This window comes from Heteronotia binoei, chromosome 4 (assembly GCF_032191835.1).
Source record: "Heteronotia binoei isolate CCM8104 ecotype False Entrance Well chromosome 4, APGP_CSIRO_Hbin_v1, whole genome shotgun sequence".
NCBI classification, from domain to species: Eukaryota; Metazoa; Chordata; class Lepidosauria; order Squamata; family Gekkonidae; genus Heteronotia; species Heteronotia binoei.
In genome coordinates this window covers 35,240,679-35,252,682 of record NC_083226.1, presented here as the reverse complement: position 1 = coordinate 35,252,682, position 12,004 = coordinate 35,240,679, and the positions used below count along the sequence as shown (strand labels likewise).

The 12,004-nt window shown below is 42.2% G+C and overlaps 1 protein-coding gene across 6 annotated transcripts in view; it reads right to left on the bottom strand.

The window, feature by feature from the left end:
* Positions 1-12,004, bottom strand: part of ZNF462 (zinc finger protein 462) — a 173,815-nt gene that overhangs the window by 66,517 nt on the left and 95,294 nt on the right. For 4 of the 6 annotated variants that reach the window (XM_060237110.1, XM_060237108.1, XM_060237114.1 and 1 more), the window contains 2 exons: positions 10,364-10,528; positions 8,204-8,487 (listed from right to left, as the gene is read on the bottom strand). In XM_060237110.1, coding sequence (XP_060093093.1) covers positions 8,204-8,487; positions 10,364-10,528 — 449 coding nt within the window. The remainder of the gene's footprint in view (positions 1-8,203; positions 8,488-10,363; positions 10,529-12,004) is intronic. The other 2 variants (XM_060237112.1, XM_060237113.1) reach the window with 2 other exon arrangements.

Below are 12,004 nucleotides of genomic sequence, written 5' to 3'. Positions count from 1 at the left end.
ACAGAAACTTCACTACACCATTGTAGAATAGTGGTTAAAGTGACAGTCTAGGATCCCCAGGTTTGAATGCCCACTGGGTGACCTTGGGCCAAACAGACACTCAGCCTAACCTTCCTCACAGGGTTGTTGTGGGGGAAAAATGGAGAACAGGAGAATATTTTGGGGGAGTAAAGTTGGGCATAAAAGACGTAAATAAAAACTAGACTAACATGGCTAACCGGTGTTGATGCATTAATAGATAGCCCTGCTCCCTTGGCTGTCAAAAATTATCATCAGCAACATGCATTCTGCATTTTCCTAACTTTTATACACCTATTAGATCATTGTGTATTTTTTAAAAAATGATTATTGTGGACACCATCTTCAAATTGCTCATTTGCATGCCACTGACTTTACTTAGTTTACAGTGGGATGTTTTAGGACTGCAGACCCTTAAGATTCCCATCACAAAATTACTCCAACTTTCTCTTGGTATTGTCATTTTCTTCACAGGTTGTTAGGTTACTTGACTACACAGTAGTAGAACTGGAAACAATGCTGTTTTCCAAGAATTGTCAACAAAGGCAGACATAAGATCCATGTTCTGCTTTTTAGCTGAGAACCAAGAAAAAGAAAAAAAGATGCTCTAAATGTTTCGGATTCAAAGGGAGTAACTATCCACTTCTTTGTAATAATTCATCAACTGACCGAAAAGTGAAAAACCAAACTGCGTCATCTTCCAAATGTAAAAATATGAATGCATATTTTGTGGAAGTGTGTTTAGACAATAAATACAGGATAACATCCTCTATTTGTGGCAAAAAAAATCAGAAGATTCTATAGCAAGATTTTGTAACAAGTTATATTAAAATATTAGAAATTATCATTCTAAATAAAACAGAAAGGGATGTGTTTTCTGTACACTTCCTACTGTAACTGGAGAGGCAGCTGATACTTGAAATGATGACTATTCTAAAAGTGATTCGACAACTCTTTCTTAAAAGCTGACTAAGAATCCAAGTCCAAAGGGGGGGGGGGGGAGAGAGAGAGAAAATCCCTGACCTTTTGAAAGTGGATTTTTTTTAAAGATTCAGCTTTTTAAAAAAAAAATACAAATGCAACCATATTCCTATCACCCTGCAAATGTAGCCCCCTAGTGGTTCCATGTCTCTCTTCAGGAAGAGATGAGACAAATCGTTATTTTTCCAATGATGTAGCCAATGGTTGGGGAGGGGGGAGGGCTAAAATTTGTGAAGACAAAAACTATTCTTGCTGAGAAAAAAATTATCCAGACTCAAGGTGTATGCAGAAGGACCAGGAGATAAGTGATCGTCCATCTGCAGTAGAAAAGAGCAGACTCCTGATCTTCAGGTCAAAGGGAAAAATCTGTACCCAGCTTGACAATTTACAAGCTCTCTACAGGCTAAACAAAGTACCTGTTCTTAAGGCAGCAAGGTTTCCACTGGGAGCAGAAATTCTGTTGTCCAGTAACAGTACTGGGATGGAAGCAGTTTGTATAAAAAGATTCTTCATAAAATCTGCCTATCAGCAAAACAACTTGAAACATGTTTTGTTTTGTTTTTTGCTGTTGAGGTGAAGATTTCTTGATCCATATAGGGAACTCCTGCACCTGAACAGCTTGCTGTATAGTTAGAGGCCCACTTGGTTTGTTTTCCCCAACACCAAATATCCTCACCATAAAAAAAAATGGACAATAAAGAGCAGCTGGAGGCACAGTTGCCTGGCTTGTATCCACACTTAGCCCTGACACGGACGGCCCAGGCTATCAGATCTCAGAAACTAAGCGGGGTTGGTCCTGTTTAGTGCTTGGATGGGATGGGATCACAATACACATTCAGAAATGGGGACATGTTTCAAAAGAAGAAACATTACAAAGTTACAAAGCTTTTGGCTGACATGGATCCCAAGTATAACTCTCGCTGTGGCAAAAAAAAGAAAAGAAAAGAAAAAGTTTTTTCCTTAATGGTAATTTTATTCTTTGCACTTAGTATTTCTGGCTCATTGGTTACCTTCTGTATAACTGAACAGTATTATTCTGTAATATTGGACTATCAAATTTGTTTGCTTATGCCTGTTGGTCTTTGAGCACAAAGTATAGAATAAATGGGGAAAATATATTTGGATGGGACACCACCAAGAAAGTCCAGCGTTACTATGCAGAGGCAAGCAGTTACAAACTACCTCTGTTCATCTTGTGCCATGAAAAACTGACTGTGACCTGCTAATGCTGATAATCCACCCTACCCCCACATGTACACTAATTCCTCAAAAGGGATCAGAGTTGCTGAAAGGCAAGGGCTTCCCAGATACGGCTTGTATCCATAGGCCAGTTGCCAGATTCCTTTAGTATGTGTGTGGAATCCCTTCTTCAGTGAAAGCACCCTCATTTTCATGCTTGAATTCCAGAGGAGTCACAATGGGTTGATCTCAGCCCTAGTTTCTCTTTTCACATGTTGCCGCAACAAAAGGCAGCAGAATACCCGGGTATGTTTCTTCTGAAGCTGCCTCTTCCCACCCTCTCAGCTCCATTAAGTCAAGGAAGGCAACTTGCCAGTGGCAGTTACCTGGCCAGCTCCTTCACCTGGCAACAGGCTGAAACCACAAGGTCTGCCCAATTTATACACCAACATCCACTGCAGGAGGGGGAAAAGGCTCTGCTCCTTTCAGTGTCTGCCAGGTGTCCTGGCTCCTCTCCCTAACCCCACCCATGTTCCAGAACTTTTGAAATCAAAGCTGGCAAGCCTCATAGATATTTGTTTCAACATCCTTGACATACTACCGCTTCAATCACTGACGATTCCTGAGGCAGCAAAGAAAATAGAGATCTCATCCCAAAGCCCCATTCTCTTGCCCTTCAGTGAAAGGATAGAGCACCAGTAGAGCAATGTCACCAAACAATAGAAGAATTTGTATACAGGCACTGCCTACAGAGGTACATGCTGCTGTTTTTTAAAAATGTATCTTATAATGTTTATATTAATCCTCACCTTAGCCTCTTTAGTTAAATAAAGGAAAGTTCCTTTATACCTGTCTTTTTGAAGATTCAAGACCGAAAAGGAACATTTCTGGATTGAGATTTGGACTAACTATAAACTGATCTTAGACTACACACTATTGTTAATATGCAAGAAGCAAGAGACCGCACACACTAACTTCAACCCCTTGACATTCTCTGCCATGAGGCCACGCTCTTAGTGCTTTCACAGGAGGGATGGTGGGCGAAGTGGGGTTCCCCCACCTCGATTTAACATAAGACACTGCTGTTTCTAGTAACTTAGTAAAATAATGCTACCCAACATGATGCAGATTTCCCCAATATACCTTGAATTCAGTGTGAGTGCCCCATCATGCTAGGTTCATAAAGCCCCTCCTATGCATGAGGGGCTTTATGAACCCAGCATGATGGGACACTCACACTGAATTCAAGGTATATTGAATTCATGCATGGGACGCAGGGCTTTTTTGGTAGCAGGAACTCCTTTGCATATTAGGCCACACACCCCTGATGTAGCCAATCCTCCTGGAGATTACAGTAGGCCCTGTACTAAGAGCCTTGAAAGCTCTTGGAGGATTGGCTACATCAGGGGTGTGTGGCCTAATATGCAAAGGAGTTCTGGTTACAAGAAAAACCCTGATAAGACATTTGCTTATATAAACTGACAGTTGAATAAGCATATGTATTGTGTTCATTGCCCTTTTCAGATGTTATGATTGTGCATGCCAGCAGCTGACCAACCATGTGTGTATCTGGAGTGTCACTATCTGCAGTCCTCCTGACATGTGCCGTGGCCATATTGTTTGAAAGGAGTATGCAAAGGAGTTCTGGTTACAAGAAAAACCCTGATAAGACATTTGCTTATATAAACTGATGGCCCCATAACAACCACAACAATAGCAACAGTGTGCATTCAGGTCACAATCAACTCCTGGAGACCCCAGGACTATGTGGTTTTCAAGGGAAGAGATGAACCGAGGTGGAGCATATAATCAATGAAGCTACACCATGGGCTTCTTTGGATGATGAAATGAAGCACTGAGAGTGGAAGCACAAAAGGAGCTTTGTTTCTGTATGCTTCCACGTCTCATCTGAAGAGGGGCAAAATGTATTTGACTTGCAGGGAGATATACAATGTCTATAAAACGAAGAAGCCATAATGGACCTTGCCCTGTGTGTGTGTGGGGTGGGGTGGGGATAAAACTGTTTCCTCCTTCTGTTTCACTGTTCTATCCTGTGGAAAACAGAACTATGGTGGACAGTGTTCTCCTGAGAGCAACAAGCAGAAAGACAGGCACAAAGCCAGCAGCATGCTTTTGAAGAGATCCACCACTGATGAGTCAATGGTCGCATTGTGTGTGAGCACAGCAGAGAGGAGAAAGATTCAGATTCTGGCGGGGGGGGGGGGGGTGGAGTTAAAGGCATCTACTTCAAAGAGAGAAATAATTGTCCTAACATTCTCCTCAGTGAACATTTCTCTCTCTCTTTTGTTTTGAATGAGTGATCGATCTTTCAAGCAAGAATGGCTGAAGAGATCATCCCTCTCGCTCCCCGCAAAAATCAGAACTGACAATTTAAGATGTTGGTTTCTGCACTGCCAATGTTAGCTCCCCCACCAAAAAAAAAAAAGGTAAAAGTAAAGGTAGTCCCCTGTGCAAGCACCAGTCATTTCCAACTCTGGAGTGATGTCGCTTCAAACATTTTCATGGAAGGCTTTTTTATAGGGTGGTTTGCCACTGCCTTCCCCAGTCTTCTACACTTCCCCCCCACCCAGCAAGCTGGGTACTCATTTTACCGACTTCAGAAAGATGGAAGATTGAGTCAACCTGGAGCTGGCTACCTGAACACCCAGCTTCCTCCGGGATTGAACTCAGGTTGTGAGCAGAGAGCTTGGACTGCAGTACCTGCAGCTTTACTACTCTGCGCCACAGGGGTCCTAAGCACATCCATTAAAAGGATGTGTGCAGATATCTTTATTAGGAAAATAAGATAATCCTATGATTCTACTCTACTTAGAATCATAGAGTTGGAAGGGGCTATACAAGCCATCTAGCCCAACCCCTTGATCAATGCAGGACCAACCTATAGCATCCCTGACAAGTGTTGGTTCAGCCGCTGCTTGAAGACTAGCAGTGAGGAGGAGCTCACCACATCCATAGTAAGCCAATTCCACACTGTTGAACTACTCTTGCTGTCAAAAATTATTTTCTAAGCTAGAGGGTGAGCACCAGTGATCTCACTAGGACTTATTTTGAGGTAAGGATGCATGAAAGCATTCACAAATAAGGCTGCTTTTGTGCCACAATCATAGCCATAATAATTTCAAATTGAGAAAAATTAACACACCAAAGCCTCAGTTCAACACAAACAACTTTGTCACTGTGTTAGATTGCAGTCAATGGCAGATGTGTCTTCTGCTCCGATTATTAGCTTCCCATTTTGGTGACCAATACAGTAACAACCAATATTCCCTCTGAACTGTGGAATCTTGTGAGCAAAAATTCTACTTTGTGAGCTACTGGCATTAAAGTTGTGAGCTACTGCATAAATTAGTGTGCTCTGGGGCCATCCTTCCTGAGCCAAGACAAAAATGTGTGAGCCAGAGGTTAAAAAACTATGAGCTAGCTCACACTAACTCAGTTTACTAACTCAGCTTAGAGGGAACACTGGTAACAACCTTCTACCCTAAACCAACTCTGAAAGCTGTAGCTTTCATAAAAATTCACACACTGAGAACAAACTAGCAGATGGTGGGCCATGCTTTTCAGATATGATACACATTTATAAATGATTTGTCCATCTCTTGAAGCAAACTATGGGTCCTTTTCAGAGGTCATTCCATTCATACCAGGATGCTGGCAACCACATGTAGATATTGTCACTTGTTAGGAGCACAGGGTGGATTTTGGCTTCAGAACATGCCAACCAAAACCCTGAAAAATCAAGGTCTCATGTAGTATGTACAAATCTGCACATTGCTCTTTCAAACAATATGGCCACGGCACATGTCAGGAGGACTGCAGAGAGTGACACTCCAGATACACACATGGTTGGTCAGCTGCTGGCATGCACAATCATAACATCTGAAAAGGGCAATGAACACAATACATATGCTTATTCAACTGTCTTACTTCCTAGTTAGCACACTTCAATTTGCAGTTTAGGATGGCAGTTTGTATTATTCTTGTAATTATTGGAGGGGGGGGGAGTGTTACTGTCAAGTAGTAGCTGACTTATGGCCACCCCAAATTAAGCCCATAGGGTTTTCAAGGCAAGAGACCTTCAGAGGTGGTTTGCCATTGCTTGCCTATGCATCATGATCTGGACTTTCTTGGTGATATCCCATCCAAATACTGACCAGGGCCAACCCTGCTTAGTTTCTGAGATCTGATGAGATTGGGATAGCCTGGCCTATCCAGGTCAGAGCTTTGTAATTGTAAGGACCTGCCTGCTTGCCCCGGGGGAGCCTACACTCCACAGTCTTTCATTTAACTCCCTCGCAGTCATCAACTACTGTTTCCTGGAGCTTCCTTTTATTTCCCTTTCTGTGCCCCACCTTATTCCCTTAGTTGTCCCTAGAAGCTCCATCCCCAGCCTCTGATGGCCACTGAGCACTTCCTGTGCCCTTTCTGTGGATCTGTTTGTCCACTGACCCTTTAGCCTTCACCCTCCCCCAAACAACCACCTTTCCAACGTGTCACCTGCACTTGTCCATCTCCACCCTGGGGTAACCTATTGTCTCTTGGATGGGTGGGTCAACAACACCCTCTCCAAGCATCTTCACCAGCTGAGAGAGGTCAATGCATCTCTATGCAGGCATCTCTTCAGACAGCCTGGACACAGGGGGCCTTCGAAGCGGAAGCATTGCTGTACCACTGGAGGCTGCCTCTGCCCAATGTCCTGAGCCTGGCTGCTATGGTGCTGGTCTCCATGCCGGCTGGAGTAGCCAAAAGTGGGCCTTTACTGCCAGTGAGTGAGTCCTGGGCATCAGGGATGACTCCAGGTGCGGGCACAGCCTCTAGGGGGGTATTTCTGTTGCTCTCTGGATGCTCCTGAGGCTCTGGGTTCTTCAAAGCTAGCTCCAAGGGGTCAAATTTTGCCCCCAACCCTGGACAGTAATTATAATTATTTCAAAATTAAGCTACAATTAATGTGGTTATTTGGTTGCAGCTTATAATGCTTTTTTTAAAAGCTCAAAAACTGTACTTCCACTGTTCTGCCAATGCATTCAAGCCTACAATTCCAAACAGTTGCCAACCATGTAACCCTCATATTGTTTACTTCACCTGTTAGTGGAACTCTAGGGTGTCGGACACCAGTAGGTCCCAGTACCATAGATCTTTTAACAACAGATACCTGGACCTTCTCTATACTCATGGAGTTACAGACCTCTTCTCCCACTAATTCTTTGGAATTCTTTGCATATAGCTTACCATTTGTGAGTTTTGGAGATGTTAAAAAAAACTGTGAGGAATTTTACGGGACTAGAGGGTCACAGTAATGGCTAAGTATCATCCAGCCCAAATTCCTGCGAGTTAAAGTTTTTAGTGCTTATTTAATATTAATAATAATTGTGTGCTGTCAAATCACAGCTAACTCCTGGCAACCCCAGAACCATGGGGTTCTCCAGACAATAGATAAACAGACATAGTTTCCCACTGCCTTTTTCTGCACAGTAACCCATCTTCCTTGGTGATCTCCCATGTAAGTATTAACCAGGGTTGACTCTGCTTAGCTTATAAGCTTTGGCCTAGTCAGGACTGCTCCATTGTGTGTATGTGTTGCCCAGCTGAGTTATGGTGACCCCATGGGGTTTACAAGGCAAGAAGTGTTTAGAGGTGGTTTACCATCCAAATACTAGCCAGGGCTGACCCTGCTTAGCTTCTGACATCTGCCAAGATCAAGCTAGCCTGGGCTATCCAGGTCAAAGGCCACTTAACATTAGTACATCCAAAACATTATATCAGCATTGACATTTACCTGTGTTTCTTATCAGACAGGGCTGGATCCTACCAGCTTTTCCACTTGATCTCTCCCAGTCCTTCTCTGCAGCTCCAATCCGTTCTGGCTTTTGTCTGTTTGCGTCCCAGGGGTCTCAGTGGTCAGAAGAAACCTCTCCCCCCCACTTTTTTTTTTGCCTCTAGAAAACCTGATAGGATCCAAACCCTGATATGAGCGTTAACTGAATGTTAAGTAATATAAACTTACTTGTGCCTGAAAGCAGAGACAAAGGAACAATACTGGCAGCTGTATTTGTCTTCACGAGTAAACATGGCCAATGCCAAGTGACTCCTCTCATGCGATCGTAGACCCTGCATAGACATCAAAACCCGGTCACACTGGCTGCAGTGGTAGCCACCAGGTCTGGTTTCATCTTCCAGTGATGGTCCAGAGTCAGCTTCCGCAAGTTCCACAGTGGCAACACTGCCAGGGTCTTTGGCTCCCTCAATACCCTCCAAGAAAGCTGCATGTGAAGGATCTTCAGCTTCCTGCTAAAAGACACACATCCCCCCCAAAGCCATCAATTCTCTCTCTCCCTTCTGCCTTATTGTTACCTTTAAAACTATGGAAGACTAATTTTACCCCCTCTAAGAGTAGCATCTCTACAGTTCCAGTTAGGAGCAGATTCTCAAAATTTCTCTATGATTCAGGAGGAAGATGCCCCTAAGGGAAATACATGGGTTGACTACACTGGTACCACCTTTCCAAGACTGTTTTTTTTTAATAATCACAACAGTTTACTTCATTAGATGGACCCAACGTATATTCTAAGGAAATGGAATCTTTCTTATAACAAGCTATACATAATGCTTGCTCCCATCGTTAAGCTTACCAACATAAAACTAGCACAGAACATTTGCCCCACATTTGTTGACAATCCTTCAATTTTATACATACCGGTAATTAATTAAACATTTTACTAGCCTGCTTCATAAGCAGCTGTACATCTATACTATCAACCTAAATTATTCCAGATTAATAAAACCTGTTGTAAAATCACATAATGGGATAAAGGGAAAATACTAAAAACAGCCTAATATGAAATCTTCTCAAGTACAATGGTTTGCCTGTATTCAAATCCCTTGGAGTTAATGGGCAGGAGACAGCTATACTGAGTTGTTTTGGATGAAGTTCTATGAATTGTTAACATCTTTCCACCAAAAAACACACAAACCCTGGTTCTAAACTTCAAAGTTCAAAGGGATTGTCAGGAACATGACTCTGAAATTGTCACAACATTTGAAGACCAAGAACACTTATGTGCTAGCATGCTTCCAGTCCCTCATTTTTAACCTAGTACACACACCAGAATTCTCTCTGTCAACATTTACAAGCACTCAATTGCTCATGAACAAATATAATCACCATTATCCCCCCTACTTTGTGACAACCCCCATGGTGCAGCTTGCACCATAGTTAATCAAGTTAATTCTGTGAACCGAATGAGTTCTGTGAATGGAAGATGCACAAAGAACATTGCACACTCCACACTGAAAAAACTTATCGGCAATAAGTTAGCACAAATTCTGATGCAAGTAACGCTGAATTAGGCATAAATTATATAAACTAAGCAAATGAGAGTGTTTTCTCTTATTTTTGCATCATTAATCCTGACACTTGAGCTATTTTGCATGTTTCTTGCATGCTTCAGCTAGTGGGGAGGGGGAGGCTATGCAAGCCACCAATGTCCTGCCTTTTACCACTGGCCATTCACTGGCCTTTCACTGGCCATTTACCATTGGCCATTCACCAACTTCTCTGGTTTGTAATACTGCATTAGCCACCAGCATTTCTTTACACCCAATAAGGATTAGAAAATTGCTATTTAAAAACAAATGGCAAAGAAAGAGAGAAAGCTGAGGTTCTAAGGAAGCTGATTCTGTGGCATACACTCAGACCTGGATACATACCTTATATAACACCCATATTATTAATTGTATATATTAGAATTCAGGGCACAAAAAGTACACTCACTTTAATGAGTGCTTCCTTTTCTGAAGAGATTAATTTTAAAAAAAAAGCATAACAGCAACTTAGAACAGCCACAAAGTGCTCCCTGACTAGCAATCGAACTCTGCAATCCCAGTGAAATCAATGGGCTGAAACAAAAGTAATTCTGCATAGAACTGCATTGAGTCTCAACAGATTGCCATGCATCATGGCAAAAAAGTGAAATGCAATCTGAAAAGAAGAAAGCAAGCAAAGGAGATACTGTTTTTCTTGTCTGACATGGTTAGCTGCAGTAATGTGCTGCCTGATCCAGAATACCCTGGAATTAAATGATAAAAAAAAAATGGCTCATTCCCCTTCCCCCGCAGGAAACTGTACCTTTAGTTCCCGAACTCATTCACTCTTCAACTTTCTCACCTTGACTGCAGCAGACACAGCAGAGCCATTCCCATACTGGACATGCTTACGGAGATGGTTACAAATGGCTCGAAGAGTTGGATGAACTTCCACACAAAATTTACATTTGTATCCCACAACCTTTCTCTCTTTCAGCTTTGAAACTTCTTCCAAGTTAGAAAAAAGCTGCAAGGCAACACACAATATAAGAAATTTACATTTCTTCCCAGAAGGGTCTGATGCTGTTTTCAATAACTGGGCCACAAGAGTGCAGTGCAAAATAAGAAAAAAAAAGCAAGTATATTTGTGATATACTATATAAATCACTGTGGTAGCATAATCATAAGTGACTGCGCAAGACGGGTAGCCATGTTAGTCTGCCTGTAGCAGCAGAAAAGAGTAAGAGTCCAGTAACACCTTAAAGACTAACAAAAGTTGAGGCAATAGAACAAAGCTGGAGTCCAGCAGCACCTTTAACACCAACAAAGTTTTATTCAGAATGTAAGCTTTCATGCGCATGCACGCTTCATCAGACAAAAGCTAAGGAAGGGCATGAGCTTTCGTGAGTCTTAGTCAGACAGCACCTGAGGGACTCAAACCATCAAGTGGTTGTACAGAAAGTTGCTCTTAGGGTGAAAGAACCACTGGGCTAAGCTGGCCTGAGTTTTCATGAGTCACTGATCACTTCTTCAGATATCTCACAAACGCTCATACCCTACTACAATTTTTGTTAGTCCTTAAGGAGCTACTGGACTCTTACTCTTTTGTACTGCTTAGGACTGCACAGTTAGTGAGATGTTAAAATATTGCCCAAATCCTTCGGGTCATGTAAAAAAATCGCAATTCAAGTTTGCATACTTCTATTAGTAACTATAACACATGGAAAATAAACACAGGTACACTTTTGTTTTCCATTAGTTGACATCTCTTGAAACATGTTTGTTTTACAATCAGTTCAACTTCTACAGCTTTCCAGAAGCAAATCTGGGAATCACGTGTGTATGTGTGGGTACACACAAGTACCACATGCTCTAGATAAGGGGGATTCCCAGTACCTTCACCAAATTAATTTTTTCAAGGTTCCTCAGGCAAAGCCATAATGGTTAAACAAGCTTAAAGCAGGCTTTATTCACAAGAGTATGCACTCTTGTCAGAAGTACTGACAGAAAGTATCTATACTCCATAAAAGAGTTGTTATTCATGCAGAATGGAACCAATTTGTAACTATGGGAAATATCTATGAAAATTTCCTGAGATGACGATGTTCTTTGCATGTGAATGCCTCAAGGACCTATCATAGGCATGTGAGTAGTACAGACGGCATGTGAGGTGCTGAAACTCTCTCTCTCTCTCTCTGAAACATGGTTCAAAACAGTTCTGAAATCCGGTCTGCTGGCATTTGTCCAAGGTAGACTGAGAACTGTTCTCTAGGCAGCTAGTCTACTCCTGGACATTCTATTTGGGACCTGTGGCCAGGAAGTCAAAGCTTCCCCATCTTGACCTCCATGACCCTTTGTCATGCATCTCTTAATCCCCATCTTTCCTCATCTTTACTGCCATTTCACAGAACAGACTCTCCTAGAATTTGATCCCATTAGTATGAGAACCAGTCTGAGGACCATCAATCATTAACAAAGATCCAATTTGAGAACTGCACTCCTA